At 37.1% G+C, this 17,811-nt stretch overlaps 2 protein-coding genes across 2 annotated transcripts; one reads left to right on the forward strand and one right to left on the reverse strand.

Annotated features, from left to right (window-relative positions):
• Nucleotides 1–432: 432 nt before the first annotated feature.
• emp1a (epithelial membrane protein 1a) lies at nucleotides 433–10,447 on the forward strand. The gene is made up of 5 exons (XM_042485236.2): nucleotides 433–572; nucleotides 1,361–1,451; nucleotides 5,707–5,809; nucleotides 6,156–6,296; nucleotides 8,306–10,447. The coding sequence occupies exons 2-5, from the start codon at nucleotides 1,377–1,379 to the stop codon at nucleotides 8,464–8,466; spliced, it is 480 nt and encodes a 159-aa protein (XP_042341170.1). The 5' UTR covers nucleotides 433–572; nucleotides 1,361–1,376; the 3' UTR covers nucleotides 8,467–10,447.
• LOC121942121 (40-kDa huntingtin-associated protein) lies at nucleotides 10,125–17,760 on the reverse strand. The gene is made up of 12 exons (XM_042485235.2): nucleotides 17,616–17,760; nucleotides 17,112–17,158; nucleotides 16,929–17,001; nucleotides 14,497–14,656; nucleotides 14,233–14,301; nucleotides 13,983–14,103; nucleotides 13,773–13,865; nucleotides 13,429–13,493; nucleotides 11,621–11,702; nucleotides 11,449–11,495; nucleotides 11,034–11,089; nucleotides 10,125–10,916 (listed from the first exon to the last, which is right to left on the reverse strand). The coding sequence occupies exons 1-12, from the start codon at nucleotides 17,672–17,674 to the stop codon at nucleotides 10,835–10,837; spliced, it is 954 nt and encodes a 317-aa protein (XP_042341169.1). The 5' UTR covers nucleotides 17,675–17,760; the 3' UTR covers nucleotides 10,125–10,834.
• Between the last annotated feature and the right edge of the window lie 51 nt (nucleotides 17,761–17,811).

A 17,811-nucleotide genomic window follows, 5' to 3' on the forward strand; every position in this document is an offset into this window, starting at 1 on the left:
CCTGTATTTATTTTTACGTTACACTTGCTTAAAAGCATGCAGCCATGAGAGTGTACCTGCTGTCAGGGAGATAAGACACTGATGTCTGTATCACCTCTTAATGTCCCATATTTGGAGAAGTCATTTTATGGGCTTAATGAGCCGTAGCTCATGCTTATGTGTGTCCAAATGTTTATTTTATATTCCTCGGAAAATGCTGTTTTTTTTAAACAATGACATGACATACAGGTGAAAAATTAAACTGCAGTTTGAGGCAGTCTTAGGAGAGGGTATTTGTTGGGGTGGGGGGTAGAGGTGTTAGAAATCCCTGTAATAATGACTGAATTCAAGGGAGTGCTCCTCTTTACGCACCGTTTGGAGTGGAAGGGGACAACCTGAGGCTGTTTGGTTCGTCTGGACATTTCATTGAGGGGAAAAAAAGTAACTTTATGGGTGGGGCTTGGTGAGAGGAAAGAGAGGGAATGGAGAGTGAAAACAGAGTGGTGTGTGTGCTGTGAATTCAAAGCTGGGTGGGTCTACACTGTTTCACATTCCCAAATAACTCCCGGGGCCGCGCGTTAAAGCACTTTCAGGTAACGTTTATCCACGCTGTTTACACTTTGTTAAGTTATGTTTTACAGACCAAACGCCGCGAAACTCTCAAACGTATGATTTCTGTGTTTTTTATTATCATTTAAAGTGCAGAAAAGTTGACTTCAGATTTCCCGTTGCGCTTTGAAGAGAAGTGCGGATATGTCGGGGCGCAAAAAGTCTTAAAAGGACACGCGAGTGCAGAACTGTGAAGCTGAGCACAGAGTTTAACAGCCGACAGTGTTATATTTGGGTACATAAGCCAGAGGTGTATTCATTATTGTTTCTGTCGTATTCTCGCGCTCTTTTCAAAGCTGTGTACTGCAGCACAGGGCCTGCGTGTGTAACGGAGCAGCAACCATTTGGGAATGCCCTAACACAGTCTAAACAAATGCGCCTTTCTTGTCGAAGGAAACAGACTAAAGCCGTGGAAAGAAGTCGTTAAGCAAACGGATGGGCGGAACAAATGGGTCGTAACTTATTTGAGCTGTCATATAATAGAAAGTGGATTTGAAAAAACGATTTAAGGTGTGAGACCACTGCTTATGTGTGACTGTAAACCTGTGCTATTCAAACCGTGTCTGTCTGTGAGGCTTCTGGGGCGAGTTTGGGCTTGCATGCAACGGCTCTCCTCTGTCACTATTGGTTTTTCCTTTCTGTTTGAGTAACTATTAATTTAGGACAGCTGTGTGAATTGCTGCTTCCTCCTGTAGACGTGTCTGTGTTTCTGAAGTCCGTGCGTGGAAATAACTAATGATGTTCATCCTTCCGTCTTTCCTCATGTTATCAGTTTTCAGAAGGCCACGATGTTGATGCTGGCTGGAATCGTTGTTCTGCATGTTACCACCATCATCCTTCTCCTGGTGGCCACCATTGATAATGTAAGTAGATAATTATTCTTTCGATTTCTCATATAACACAAAGAGGGAGAACCAGTTCTGTATTATCTAATAAAGGCCAACAACAAGGCTCTCACTACTCAAGCTGTGACATTTAGTGGATTTTTATTACATACTATACTATGACGTTTTATTGCATTTTTTATGACATATTATACTATTACTTTTCATGGCAAACTGTACAATTACTGATTTTTGCTTGTTTGTCATGTGATTCTTTGAGATTTTTTTCATTTTTCATTTCATTTTTATGACATACTCTATAATGACTCTTGTGCATTTGTATGAGTTACTTTATCATGACTTTTTATTGCATTTTAATAAAAAAAAATGATAGGACGACCTTTTATGGTATACTATACTATGACTTTTTTTGCATTTTTTGATCACATACTATACTATGACATACTATTGTATGAGTTTTTGTTGCTTATTATACGATGACTTTTTGTTGCATTTTTATTACACCTAACACCATGACATTTTATGACATAATATACCATGATTTATGATATACTACGATTTATTTTTGCTTTTTTTTTGTTATACTATAGTATAGGGCTGGGCGATTATACCTAAAATCATATCATATTAATTGAACATTTTACCTCGATTACGATTAATCAGTGACTATTTTGGTTTTTGGGTTTTTTTTGTTTGTTTTTTGCCCTCATAGTTAACCAACATGGATTCATTTCACCATGCTGGTTTGGAGTGTAATAAACATATGATGCATTATTATTTTTCGAACTATCCAGTATTATATGCAAATCAAAAGCTCCATCTTAAACAAACTTCAGGTAAATTTAAGCAGATTGTGCTGATAATAGGTTAACCTCTCCTGACTGCAGGACTCTGACTTGAACTTTTGCTGTGTGCTATTAATCATTTTATTTGGGTAGAAAAGTTTTGATAGGCCTACTTCTTCTATAGCTGCCAACAGCCTGCAAACATTTCCCTTAGAGAAAGGTTGAAAACAAGGCAGTGTGGCTGTGGCCCCAGGCTCCCAAATCACTACATCTGCCCCTGGTAATAATAATGAGAGCTCAGTACGAGTGGCTGGATGAGACATGCAGCCATGTGTCCTGGTGTTTAAATAATTCCATCTAACAAAACCTGAAGCTAAAACAAAGTAGTCTGTAGATGTCTAAAGAAGTTACTTTCCACAGCTGAATATTTGTCTGTTTGTTCATTCAGACACTTCAGTGCGATGAGGAAAAGCTCTGCTCTGTTTGTCTGTCTGTCTCACTGCGCTGCTGTCGGACCATCAGCTGTTTGATACAGGATAATGAAATGCCGCAGAGCACATACAACTCGGTTTTCACATACTGAGCTGTATTCTAGATTGTTCAACAATTCTGCTGTCACAATGTTTTGGCGTAGGCTTTTACTTGGTATCCTGAGAGCGCGAGACAGGGCCCAAAAGCATGATTCACGCCAGATGTGTAAGAGTTGGCAACGCCTGTGGGCAAAGGATTAACCGATTTTTTTAATGACTTAAAGAACTGGCAAGATTATGTTGGTTAGAGGTTCTGAATGTCAGTTTCGATTGATTTCCAATTAATTGCCCAGCCCTACTATATTATGGCATTTTAGAACAGTATAGTATGACATTTTATGACGTAAAATTTTTTTAATCATGAATTTTTACTGTCTTTTAATGATATTCTATATGATGACATTTTATTGCCTTTCTTTCTTACATACATTTAATTGCATTTTTGTGAGGTTTGACTTTTTAAGACTTATACTTTGACATTTTATTACACTTTTTTTTTTTAGAAATATTACACTGACACTGTATTGCATTATTGTCTCATACTATTACTTATTACTTACTTATTACAAACTATACTATGACAATGGCAAAAGTGGTACGCAACACTAGAGAGGTAACTGCTTGTGAGTGATGTTGAAAATCTAAGGAATATATATAGCACAAACTGTTCTCTGTAAAACAAGAGCCGCTAACCTTCTCCAGTGAATCCAAAAATCAAATTAAAACCCTTAATTAACCAACTGTATTTACTGATGGAAAATCTGTTTGTGTGTTCAGTATTTAAACATTTTTAAAAAATTGCCTTTCTTTGCGTCACCCCAGCCCTGCATGTAAATATGTTTTGTGAAATCACTGCAGCCTTCAGTGTTTAAGTTTAAGTTTACAGCTTGCACCTTAACCCCAAAAGGGAAATTCAGTTTGCTATATTAACAGAAGAGAATTTCAGTTTGCCTTTACTGCTAAAATCAAAACCAAAACTAATTTCAAAATTTTTAAGATTTTATTTTTAGACCAAATCGCCCAGCCCTACGGCCTAGGGCACCCCCATATTTGGAGCCAGGAAAACCCTGTATAGTATACTTTCATGCTATTTTGGACAACATGCCATAGTATGACCTTTTCATGCTTTTTTGGATGACATGCTACAGTATGACATTTTTATGATATTTTGAACAACACGCCATAGTGTGGCTTTTTTTATGCAATTTTGGACAACATGTTATATGACATTTTTATGCTACTTTGAACGACATGCTAAAGAATGACTTTTTTACGCTATTTTGGGGCGACATGCTGTAGTATGACATTTTTATGGTATTTTCAACGACATGCTATAGTATGATTTTTTGACACTATTGGATGACGTGCTATAGTATGACATTTTTCTGCTATTTTGGACGACAGGCTATATAGTATGACTTTTTGATGCTATTTTGGACAACATGCTACAGTATGACTTTTTTATGAGAGACACTTCATAGTATGCAATTTCAACATAGTATAGTATTTCGAACAAGCATGTTGAAAAAATGACTGAAAACTACCAAAAATGTCATATTTTAGAAGGTCGAAAAAATGAGCAAAAACCGCATAGTTAAGTTTTGCAAAAAATGTCAAAATATGACATATGAAAAAAAAGGGCTGAAACCAACAAAGAATAGCATGTCAAGACGTGTCATAGTGTAGCATGTTGAACAAATGACCAAAAACAACCAAAAAAAATCATATTTTAGCAGGGTGCAAACATGACCAAAAATCACATAGTATGGGAAAAAAATTAAAAAATGTCCAAAAAAAGGGCTGAAAACAACATAGAATAGCACGTCAAGATGCCTCATAGAGTAGCATGTTGAAAGAAAGCCCAAAAACGTCATAATATAGCATGTTGAAAAAATGACTGAAAACATACTGAACCTTTGAGAAACACGTCATAGTATACAATGTCAAAAAAAGTCAAAAAACGTCATAATACAGCATGTTGAAATAAATAGAGGATAATGACATAGTATAGTATTTCGAAAAATGTCAAATTTTGACATGTCAAAAAAATGTCTGAAAACAACATATTATAACTTGTAGAGACAAGTCGCACTATACAATGTTGAAAAAAAGGCCAAAAATGTCATAATACAGCATGTTAAAAAAATGGCCTAAATGACATTACTTCTTGTAAAGACATGTCATAGTATACAATGTTGGGAAAAAAAAGGCCAAAAACTTCATAATATAGCATGTCGAAAAAATGGCAGAAAACAACATATTACCGATTGTAGACATGTCATAGTATACAATGTCGAAAAAAGGCTGCAAACGTTATTATATAGTATGTCGAAAAAATGGCAGAAAACGATACAGTATAATATGTCGAAACACATCAAATATTGACATGTAAAAAAAATGGCTGAAAACAACATATTGCAGCTTGTAGAGACACGTCATAGTATACAATGTCACAATATAGCATGTCCAAAAACAAAATAACATACAATTTTGGACAACATGCTGTTGTATTACATTTTTGATGTGATTTTGGACGACATGTTATAGTATGACATTTTTAAACTGTTTTGGATGATATGCCATATTATGACATTTATGTGGTATTTTGCATGATATGCTATAGTATGACTTTTGAATGCTCTTTTGGACGACGTGCTTTAGTATGAAATTGTTATGCTGTTTTGGACGATATGCTATAGCATGACTTATTTATGCTATTTTGGACGATATGCTATAGCATGACTTATTTATGCTATTTTGGTCGACATGCTATAGTATGACATTGTCCTGCTGTTTTGGATGACATGCTGTTTTGTGACATTTAATTGTATTTTGGTCGACATGCTATGGTATGACTTATGCTATTTTTGAAGAAATGTTATAGTATGACATTTTATGTTATTTTGGAAAACATACTATAATAATTATTTTTGATTTCATCATTCTGTGCGTCTTCAGGCCTGGTGGGTCACTAACACAGTGTCAACTGACCTTTGGGGCAGATGGGTGTCGACGAACTCAGACTGGCATTACACCAACCTGAAAGACGGTTATCCAGAGGGTAAAGTTTCCATATGTTGACTTGATGAAGCTGTTGAGATATAGAAACTGAAATGATGCAGGTTAGGCCCATTTTTGCTGGTCAACAAAAAAAAAAAAAAAAAAAAAAATATATATATATATATATATATATATATATATATATATATATATATATATTATTTTTATAATTCTACAATATGTTCATAAGACATGAATCATTATTTTTTACTGTTAGTAGTAAATGATAAACCATTTGGTTATACTGCCTGTATATTAGCATTGCCTCAGATGGACATTGCCGTGTGTGTGTGTTGCTGTGGATTTTTCACTGACTGTGCGTCTGCTTTGTCGTCCTGCTGCTGCAGAGTATCTCCAGGCGGTGCAGGCCACGTCAGTGCTGGCCTGCATTTTTGCCATTCTGGCCTTGTTTGTGTTTGTGGCTCAGCTGTTCACCCTGCCCAAAGGCCAGAGATTCACCTTTACCGGCGTTTTGCAGCTTATCGCCTGTAAGTAACCTGCAGTCACCTCACCTGCAGCTGCAGGAAATATCAATTTATTTTCTTGCTTTCTGTAGCCGAGATTTGTACATTTGCTAAATGCTTGACTTTAAAGGTGTTTTTAGACTTACAGATTTTTAGACTGTAAATAATTTTATTTGATAGGAATGAGGACAAAACATCTTGGTTTTAAATTGCACAACATATTAAAATGTATATTTCCAATCAGAGAAGGCAAGGAAGAGTAGAGCAAAAAAAAAAAAAAAAATTATAACTTTACATGTTTTTATTATGAATACTGTACATTTCAAGTAAAAGTCCTGAAATTGAAGTGTTACTTAAGTAAAAGTATTTGTGTAGAGCTTAGCCAGAGCATGCTCAAATAGTTTACATTAGGGCTGGGTGACATGTAAAAAATATCACAATATTATTGACCAAATTACTTTATATCGATATTGAGACAATATTAGTGCTTTCAAGAAATATCTATACAATGAGATTTGTGATAAATAATCTTCAGTAATGTGGATATATTAAGTGAGTAAAGGCAGAAAATGGAACAGCCAGAACAGTCTGGTAAGTTCAGAAAATTACATCACTTAATGCAATGTAGCCTTGGAAACCAGGAAAAGAAAACTGTATTAAAAAATATATTGATATAATATTACAGTATCCAAAATCTGTAGTCTCATATCATTACCCAACCCTAGTGTCCACAGATCTTTATTATTTTTTTTTTTTTTTTTTACTCTTGTGCCATTCAGGTTTAAGAGTCTGGGGGTTTTCCCCTGTTCATCTGTGGACTCTCAGACCTCAGAGACGCGTGATTGAAAATCCCTGCAGTCGAGTGTAACTGTCACTATGTTTGGATTCATTTGCTCAAACTTCAGCCTCTGTCTTAAATGTCACACTGAGATATTATTTTCAGAACACTCAGTGCGGCTGAAACTAATCAACATATTTTGAGGTGAGAGACTGTTTTTACAACAGGAGTGGAGAAATGTTTTAGAAAATCAAACTTGAGAAATAAATGAAATTTGTTAAGATGCTGTCTGGAGGTTTTGTCCGTGTAATAACAATACATCACTTTACTCACAAAAGCAAAAAAAACCCCAAAAAACTGAGCCTTAAATCTGTCATTAAGTTGCGAAGTTCAAGAACAAATAGTAAACAGGTTATATGGAGGTCCTTAAAAAGTGTTAAATTAGATGAATTTTAGGCTTTAAAATTCAAATTCAATAATCTTAAATTTAAATTTGTGAGGTTTCTGTTGCCACAAACATTTAGTGTCATTTAATTTATCCGTCTTTAAATTTCTTTTTGTCAAAATGGGTAAAGCTCTTCACAATCCTGAGATTACAAATCTTAAAACATACCACAGAACCTAATGCTTTATACTTGCACTTACCTGTTGGCAAATCTGCACAGGACTACATATACAGTATACTTTCCTCTATACTTACCTGCAGTACTTGAATAAGAAAAAGATTATTTGTCCAAAAATCAATCTTAAAATTTGGTTAAAAAAATAATAATTAAAAAAAATCATTGAAAAGGTCTTATGAAGCATTAAAATAATGCGTCTGATACCTGAAAACAGCCTGAGTTAAGTGTATTCATACCTCTGAATTTGGTGTACCACTTAATTGTATACATTTAAAAAAAAAAAAACAGATTCATGTAGACAGAAGATCTGTAAACTACAATTATTTCTGTCACATAAATACAATTAACCAAAGAAGGTTAATTATGGATTATTTTTGGCACTGCAACTAGTGCATGACAAAATGTAGGGATATTAAAAGTAATGGGATTTGAACATGTATTGTCATGACTTTGTATCACTGGGGAAATGAGCAAGGTGAAACTGTCATGTTTCTCATTTCATTGTGATTGCAGTGGAACCGTCTGCTACACTGTCCTTGTCCATGAGTCTTATCTCATAATAGGAAAAATAATGACTTCTTAATAGCCCTGTCTGTGTGTGTGTGACAGTCTTCCCCTCTCCTCTCCTGCAGGCCTGTGTATAATGATAGCAGCCTCCATCTACACGGCCGAGCTTCACACCAATGAAACGGAGGGAGGCTACGGCCACTCCTATGTCCTGGCCTGGATCTCTTTTGTCCTCACCTTCATCCTAGCAATCACGTACCTCGTCTTGCGGAAGAAGAGCGAGTAAGAGGGTGAAAGGAATGAGGGCAGGCCTGTGATCAGATTACCAGCTTGAATTTGGGAAATTAAAAGAACAGGATTTCAAAAATTAGAGATCAAAAAACTTTCGATTGATCTACAGCTGCAGCTCGGAAATGGGGGATAATGTTCAATTGCTTACAAGAGCCATTTGTTTATATTTTGAATTTTAGAAATTTAGATAGAATTTGTGCTTTCAATACAATAAGGGCTGAACGTGACAATTCTGTTTGATTGGGAGATAGAATAGGGGATGTTTCATTCATGAGTAGGGTGGTGTGGGCTACAAAATGATGGTTGTGATTAGGAGAGCGCAACCTTTACAAGTGCTTATTTCATAGCTGTATAACCATAAAGTAGTTAATAAATCAGTAGTTTTTTTGAAAGGTAAGGACACAGAGTTTTGGAGAACTGTCCATATCAGTTAGTACTGGAATAGTTTTGAGAAATATGGTGAGTTAGATGAGAGGACTGATGCCAATGTCATATCTGTATAAGAAGTACGAAGCTACTGCAGCAGTTGGTTTCAAGACTGAAAACAGATGACCAAACTAGTTTAAGGCAACAGATGGTCGAGCAGTGGTTTTAAAGGTCCAGTGAGTAGTATTTAGTGGCATCTAGTGGTAAAATTGCAACCAACTGAAACATCTCTAATGTATCAAGGACACAGAAAAACTATGATGGCCAAAGCAAAAATGCAAATGGCCCAATCTAGAGCCCGTGTCTGGTTTGTTCAGTCTGGGCTTCTGGAGAAACAACATGGCAGACTCTGTGGACATGGAGCTGCTTTGTATGCAGATGTAAGTGTTATATTCTAAGACTAGAGAACGCTACAATTCTTAGTTTCACTAATGAAAATATAGTTATGAAGAATATATCACATTTCTGCCGATATGTACCCCTAAATCCTACACACTGGACCTTTGAAATTTGTGAGCTTTAGGCGCCATGGTTTATGGACGGAGCCAGATTAGCAGTTTCCCCTTTTCCAAGTTAAGCTAACCAGCAGCCAGAGGTAGCTTCAAGTTTAACCTACAGAAATGAGAGTAGGGTTGCAACGGTGGGATATTTTCAAGGTATAACTGTCTCAGAAAATACCAATGGTCAAACAAAGATTTTATTGCTATAATAGAAACTTAAAATTTTAAAAAGTCTCTGTTTTAGAGGGAAAAAAAAGATAAAAATAAAAATACAAATAAAGGTGAGATTCACCATGTAGTTATGTTTTTTTCCAAACATGTAAATAATTAAATGTAGACAGTATGATAACCTTCAATCTTCATACTACAGTATACCTTGACGTTAGCACACTGCTGCACCCCTAAATCAGAGTGGTATCAATCTCCTCATCTATCTGCAAGAAAGAAACTGAATTATTTCCCAAAATGTCAAACTATTCATTTCAGAATCAAACAAAGTTGGCCATGTGAGAGGAGTGCAAGAAAAAGCCCTCTTGAAATTTGGTCGTTCATATTCTCTGAGAACTAAGTACTCCTCATCCTGTATACTACCGTGAGGCGGATAGTTACTACTGCAGGTTTCCAGATTGGAGTGATAAATACTGTATCTGTGAAGGTACGGCATGTTGGCTAAACTACAACATTCCTGTTGCAGTACTTGAACAATCGGGAAAGACAAGCCTTGATATACAGTACAAGTAGTTTTAATCATGTATCCTCATTTTACAGCTTTAGTATAGTGTATCCTTTTTAATCTATGTACATTGTAACCATTATATTTTTGTAACATTTTGTATTGTTTGTTTTAGCCATGTTTGATTTTGTGTCTGTAGTTGGCTGCTATCATAAGAAAAGTACATGCAGTGTGTACAAGTGAACATTAAGTGAACCAGGGATGGAGAACAATGGTGTTTGATTTCACCATAATTCAAAACTATGCAATAGATGGTTTTTTTGTAATTACTTTGGAATTGAAGCCATATCATTGATTAATAAAACTTATAACTGAAAGCCTTCAGGTTTCATCTATTTAACTGGTGTAAACACAAATGCAGTCACTGTTACATAACAAAAATGTAAGAGCGGTCCAGTTCTGTAGCCTTCAACTCAGGAGCACACATAGATAACATCAAATTAATTTCCATTCAGTCTTAAGTTAGCATCCTGACAAAAAAAGAACACACAGTACTACAAAAAATACTGTTTTTAAATATTATTACGCAACTATTTTTAAAACTGTGTTTTCAATTAAGGGCAAAGTTTTGTATTGCGAGCATTTCTTTGAGTCCAAATTACAACATTGAAACAACAGGCCTTACAACAGACCCAGTGAGAAACAGGAATGTTCCATTATGTAAAGTATCGTTCCCAAAGGAAGTGAGTAAAAACCTGCCTGAACTAAATGCCTTGTCCAGACGGCGTGATGCGCTCTTGAACCACCAGGTGGAGGAGATGATTCTGCTCTGCAGTCAGAAACGGCCTGCGGGGAGAGAGAAACAAAATCACGTAATCAATATGGAAAGTTAGGATTTAGAAGCAATAAAAGTGCTGCTGATTCTCCGTCACATGATGGAAATGAACAGTTTTGAATGCTCACCACAGCTCCGTCTGAAGAGACTTGAGGGACTCTGTGTCTTTTTCCTGACACGCCATCTGCAAAACAGATTTGCTGTTATGCGCCGCACAAATAAAACCGTAACTGCCGATTCAGATGACCTTGACGTTCCTGTCTTGTCAATGTTTATGCTCATTATTACTCTGTGGATGGAGTCTGTTCATCCACAACAAGCAACTCTAACGAATCTTTTATTTAAGTCGTGATTAAACATCAATCAGGAACTGTGAATATTGATTGCCTCATATTAGGAGAGTGACACGACTGCAAATGGAGAAAAAAAAACATTCCATTGTCAAAGGAAGACAAACCCCGGCACATTTATCTCGGCCATCATTTTTTCCTGTATGAGGCAGGGAGGATCAGGAAATCCTGTATCCTGGATGATGAAACTCACCACGACGGACTGCAGGAGCAGGAAAACATTCTCAGGCAGGAAGGTCACTGAAGGAGAGGGCAAGATTCATGTTTACAGCACTTCAAATACATGTCACTCAGAGGATTCATTATCCGCATTAAGACAACGTATATGATTCATAGAGAATAGATGAATACTGAGGTGCAGATACCTTGGCTGTGAGGGTCGAAAGATTCCCATGCGTATCTCTCCAGGGTCTGAGCATGTTCTGGTAAGAGCTTCTGAGGCGGAGGCTACACAGAAAAACAGCAACGTTAGAGCATTAAGGTGCTGCTGATCCAGTACAGGATGTGGGATAACTAATCAATACTGTGGTACAATACGAGAAATCTTGGCATCAGTAAGGCAATATTTTGTCGCTTTGCTGATGTGGAGGTGGTTCTGTCTTTTAATGCTGAAAATGTAACTGTTGTGCTTTCTGACAGTTCACTCTTTGGCCAGTTGAAGGCTGTTTGACACTGAAGTGTTGGCTGGTGTTTTAGTTGCTGTGTATCTGTGGTAAAAAAATACTTTGCACAGGGTACGCTGTGTTCAGCAAAACTGCCTGTAAACCCTTCCAAAAGATTAAAATATACAGAGCTGGGTTGATTCAAACCTTCAAACATACTAAAAAAATTACTCATATTGAAGCTGTATTTTCAGCTGTTTCAAACATTTTGTTGACATAGATTTTTATCTAGCCATGCCTTGTCTTTATGTGTATATATGTAACCCCAATGTAAATAAAAACAGTATGCAATCATTTGAGAAAACCTTTCCAACGTATATTCAATTGAATGCAGTACAAAGACAAGATATTTATGTTCAAGCTGATAAACTTTGTTTTGTGTATAAATATACACTTTCTGAATGTAATTCCTACAACACAAAAACACACACACACACACACTTGGAACATTTCAGAGGTAAACATGTTCATTGGTAAAAATGATCATGATTAGGTATGAATGGGTTATCCATGAAAAGCTCAGGGACCAGGCCGAAAACCAACACTGAATAGCCGTGACCTTTGACCCCTCAGGTTGCACTGCATTAAAAACCACCATGATTTTAAAGGATAATAATATATGGGCTCAGGAACACAATGGAAAACGATTGGTGATAAGCAAGGTTACCATGCAAAGTGAAAGCTATATCTGTACTGAATAACATCCAGAAACACCACCAACTTCTCTAAGCCGGAGCTCAGTGTGCTGATGGGTCCACATTTTAAATTGTTTTTGGAAATCATGGACATCATGTCCTCTAAAGAGGAAAAGGACCATCCAGATTGTTACCAGTTGAAAATTTAAAAGTCAGCATCTATGATGGTTCAGAGGGGTGTTACTGCCCCTGGCATCATGGGTAACTTGCACATCTGTGAATGCACAGTGAATGCTGAGAGATACATACAAATTTTGGAGCAACTTATGCAGCCATCAAGATGACATCTTTTTTTTTCAAAGACATCCCTGTTTGTTCTGGTGAGACAATACCAAGCCACACTGTGCACGTTACAACAGAGTGGCTTCATAGAAAAAGAGTGCGGGTACTGGACTGGCCTGCAGTCTGCAGTTCAGACGTGTCTCCCAGTGAACATTTGTATTCTGAAGCGCACAATACAAAAATGGAGACCCCAGACTGTTGAGCACCTGAAGTGATATATCAAGCAAGAACGGAAAAAAATCACTTTCTAAACGTCCATAGGTAGCGTCCTCAGTTCCCAAATTCTTACTGAGTGTTGTTTAAAGAAAAGGTAATGTGACACAATGGTAAACATGGCATCGAAGGTCAGAATTAGTGTATATTTACAAACAAAGTTTCTCAGTTTTAACATGAGGTGTCTTGTCTTTGTACTTTATTCAACTGAATATACTCAATACAACATTTGCAAGTGATTGCATTCTGTTCTCATTTACGTTTCACACAGTGTCCCAGCTTGTTTGGAATTGGTGTTGAAAGTAAAATCAATGCGCTTACCTCAAGTAACATCAACAGTAGTACTCTGGAGATCTCACATTTGGCCACAATGTCCAGAAATGCCCCTTTCATCAGGAAAATAAAGACAGAAAAGAAATCATTCCAATAATTCAGTTTTCCAGGCAGTGTAGTCAAACAAAATGGAACAATGATATTAAAGAGGAAAGTGAAATGCCGCCTTTGAAAACTGATCCTGGTCTCTTTAGCTTTTGATCCCAGAAATAAAAATGTTCTTGTCCCCACATTTTTTGTAATCGGCCTCCATTCTGAATACTAGTGGGATCCATTCACACATAACGGCATTTTGAGCAGGTAGAGTCTGTACATGAATTGTAAGGCCTCACCAACGGGGGTGCTGATGCCTGGTAGCTGCAGTCCTCTCTCGTGGCACATCAGCTGCATCTCTGTGAACACGGACAAAGCACCGTCGTAGTCACCTGCAAAAAAAACAAGTAACATGTAAGCTTTAACTGCTGAAAATCATGTCAAATCATTTATGCACAGTAAACATGCATTAGTTACATATCAGATGTACACGGACAGACTGGACTCACGGGTGAGAATTTTACACGTGGCCATTTCTCCCATTGACAGCAGAGCTTCAATTGGTGTCTGTGTCTGCAGCTCTGCAGCTCTCTGGTAATGAACGATAGCCTCTCCTGGTCTGTTCATCTCCTATTGAAACCAGAGGAGGAGTGGAGATTAACATGTCATTCAAATAACAGTGCGTCAACTAAAAATCAAAGCAAAAATTACAGTAATTTATCTGTAAGAGCAGCTGGAAGCTCTGATCCAAGGTTTTACCTTAAGCGCGTTGCCAAGTTCTAGACACAGGCTGGCTGCCATCACAGGCTGGTTCATCTCAATGTGCACCTGTTAACCGTTTGTACTTCAGCATTATCTTATGGTCTCAATAGAAATGTGGAAACAATACAGAAATGGACTCCATATTCCACTCTGCAAAGCATTAATCTGTACATATATAGCACAGATTACATACATGATATTGACCTGATATATTCAGAACTGTTGCTTCAAGCACTAACAAAAGTAGGAATCATAATGTACCTTGATGGCAAAACTGTAGCAGTTGAGTGCAGCCTGAAGGTGCTCATCGAAGCCCGGGGCCTGCAGTGCCCTGTTCTCCTTCTCAGATGAGAGGAAAAGGCGGGCAGCATCGGTTAATGCCAGAGCCTCTCCAGGTGCATTAAAAAGAGTCTGCTCACACCTGCAGTCAAGACATTCAGAGTGTGCAACATCAACAGATGCACAACTGAACACATCAACAGTAAACATGTCATCACCATGAATTATAGAGGTTCTCTCTTGGCAAGTTATCATAATCTTTATTCTATAAGACATGAATAACTAAAGAGAAGTCATCCCTCACTGGACTGTAACTTTGTGAGACAATCTGACCAACTGGGTTATTAACATTAAGGAGGTGTTTATTGAATTAAAACATGGTAACAAGACTTCCAGTGTTTGTAATAAACATGATATGTTGTGTCTAATGTGGATGAAGAACAGACAAATTACTGAGCGCACTTAATGTCCATGAACCTAAATCCACTTTGTTTCCACTCAAGCACTAAAGTGTGATTAATGTGCCCAAATTACATGTACGTGCTTTCTAATCATTGAGGAATCATTGAGGTTGAGATGATAAGACTGTAAATACAGCACCTGAACTGGCATTCCTAAAACATGGGCATTAACGAGTTTCTCTAACAGCCTCGACTCTCCTGAAAAAGATCCTTACACAAAATGCGGGGCTTGGCTTGAGGAATTTTGCACCTTGTTAGCCACAAAAAAATGACTGAGGTCAGCCACTGATGTTGGGTAATAAGCTCTGACTCATAGGTGGAACTGTCTCTGAGATGCTGGATGATCAAAATAATTTAGCTCTTCTACACCGAACTGGGAGAATCATTTTTTCATGGACCTTGCTCGGGGGCAAACACAGAAAAGGGTCCTCCCCAAATTGTTGCCACAAAGTTTGGGAGTATGCTATTGTATATTGTTATATTGTGTAAAATGTCACTCTTTGTAGTAGGGTAAAGATTTCCCTTAATTGCAACAAATGGGTCAAACGCAAACACTGAAATGAGCTGCAGAACATAGGAACACAGAAGTTTGTGGACAGACACTTCTGACCAGAGTGTCTCCTGCACTGTGTTAGACACTGAGATGGTTCAGGTTTATAGGGTGCATAAGGTGTGAGTGCAGTGGTGGAATATAACTCAATAAATATGTTCAGGTATTTTACCGCAGTGTAAAGCTGAGGTGTTTGTATTTTGTATTTACATTTCATGTAACTGTATACTTCTACTGCACAACACCTCAAAGACAAATATCGTGCTTTTCACTCCATTATATTTGACTGACAGCTTTGGTTAGTTTTCATATGCATCTTCAGAGGTGTTGATTTTCAGGGTTCCTACAGCTTAAGGCAAGTAGCATTTTTCAATGCAATAAATGCAATAAATGCAATGCAATACATCTGGGGTGAAATCCAAGAGATTTTTAATTAATTATTAATTAAAAAAGATTAAGAGATTTTTTAAATGCAAATTAAAAAAAGCGATTCAGGAAATCAGGAAATAGCTAAATAAATACTTAAAACTATCTTGGATCAGCTGAAGAATGCATCGTCACAAAGTTGAAACTAGGGTTGCTTTTCTGAGGTCATGAAATGTTGACTTTTAAGAAATGTGTGATTCTCACAGGACAGCCACGCTATAAACTTATGATGATCCTATAGAATATCATACACTGCTGCAGATTTAACTACCAAAAAAATGTATAAAGGAGTTAAAATGAGCACAACCTTAAACATCTACAGCAGGAAAATGCAACATGAACATCCAAAATACATCAGCTAAAATAGTAAAACACTGACAGGGGCCTTACATTCTGCATAATAAGTACTTTTACCTTTCATACTTTATATATATTTATATATATATACTTGTAGTGGAGTATTTCAACCTTATGACACCTGGATCGACATCAGTTTTCTTGTGCTTCTGTCAGATGAACCCTTTGAAACACTACAAAAATGGCTTGATTTATTTTGAAAACATGGACAAGAAAGTCAGTGAGCAACTTGGCAAGAAATATCCCACAAATTGCAAGAAATTTCAAAGGTTACAAGATCATAACCTAATTTTTTTTAAGGGGGAAATAAAGAAATATAGAAAACTCTGTTCATAGATATTGTATTATATTTTGAAAACTGTGTTGCAAAATGCTATTTTTTTAAATGTCAACACTTTTTTGAATCATTTACTTTATTTATTTATTTTTACTCCTTTTATGTGCTTATTTTCAGGTAAATGCCTTGTAATTTTTTTTTTAATTTCTTGCTACTTTTTGGCCCAAGTCTTGTTAATTTGCTCATTGCCTACTCCCTTTTTTGTGTGTGCAATAAATCACACCAAATTGCTCAGGTTTTAAAGGGTTAACAGCGTGGTAATAGTACTTTAGTGTTAACTCACCTCGCCATGGCCAGGTTACAGAAGGCAGCATACTGAAGGCAGTCCTGCTGTTTCAGCTCCTTGGCTAACTGACCTGAAACACAAGAGAAAACAGGAAAACACGTGAAGCAAACTAATAAAAAACAGTCTGACACATGCTCTTTGTAACACTTTATCACACGGAGGACACTGCCAGGTACTTACCAAACTGCTCACTCGCCTCTGCTACATTGGGCTTGCGGAGAAAACGTCTGTGACAGGGAAACACAAACACAAATCAGTTTTCTAAAATATGACAACTAACGTTAAGGCCAGCGAGTTAGCAAAGCCACAGTACACACACTTCAGAGTCCTGCTCAGCGCCGGACAGAAAAATGACTGCACTGGATTTAGCGTCTGTAGCTAGTTACATTAACCGTTAGCTGTCGAATAACGCTACAGTTACTACTTTAATGAACCTGAACTAAATACTTAAATTCTTCCAACGTGATATTTGCATTAGAAACTACACGACACGAACACAAAGGTATGTTAAATAACGTCATGTGACACAGACATTAACGTCAATGAAGGGAGCTAGCTAACGGTTAGCTTAACCTAGCTTACTAGCGCTAGCCGTATCTTGTATTTAAGTGTTGTCGGTGACATTACGCTAAAATTCACATTCACTTCTCATTCTATTAGAGCTAGTGTAACTCAACCTCTTACTTTTTCAGTTTATTAGACACAGCACGGTATCTCGCCAGAAAATCGCCCTCTGCAGCCATTGTCCCTGCTGAGAAGCACAACAAACCAGGGCTTCAGGAAGTCCAGCAAACAAGGAGCGTTGCCATTGGCTCGCAGTGTAGTTGGCTCACAATTTCATTGGTCAAGGTGGTGCGCATCATAGGAGGAAATGCCCAAA

Source organism: Plectropomus leopardus, chromosome 3 (genome assembly GCF_026936395.1).
Source record: "Plectropomus leopardus strain MGB_pleo_1.0 chromosome 3, ASM2693639v1, whole genome shotgun sequence".
Classification (NCBI taxonomy): domain Eukaryota; kingdom Metazoa; phylum Chordata; class Actinopteri; order Perciformes; family Serranidae; genus Plectropomus; species Plectropomus leopardus.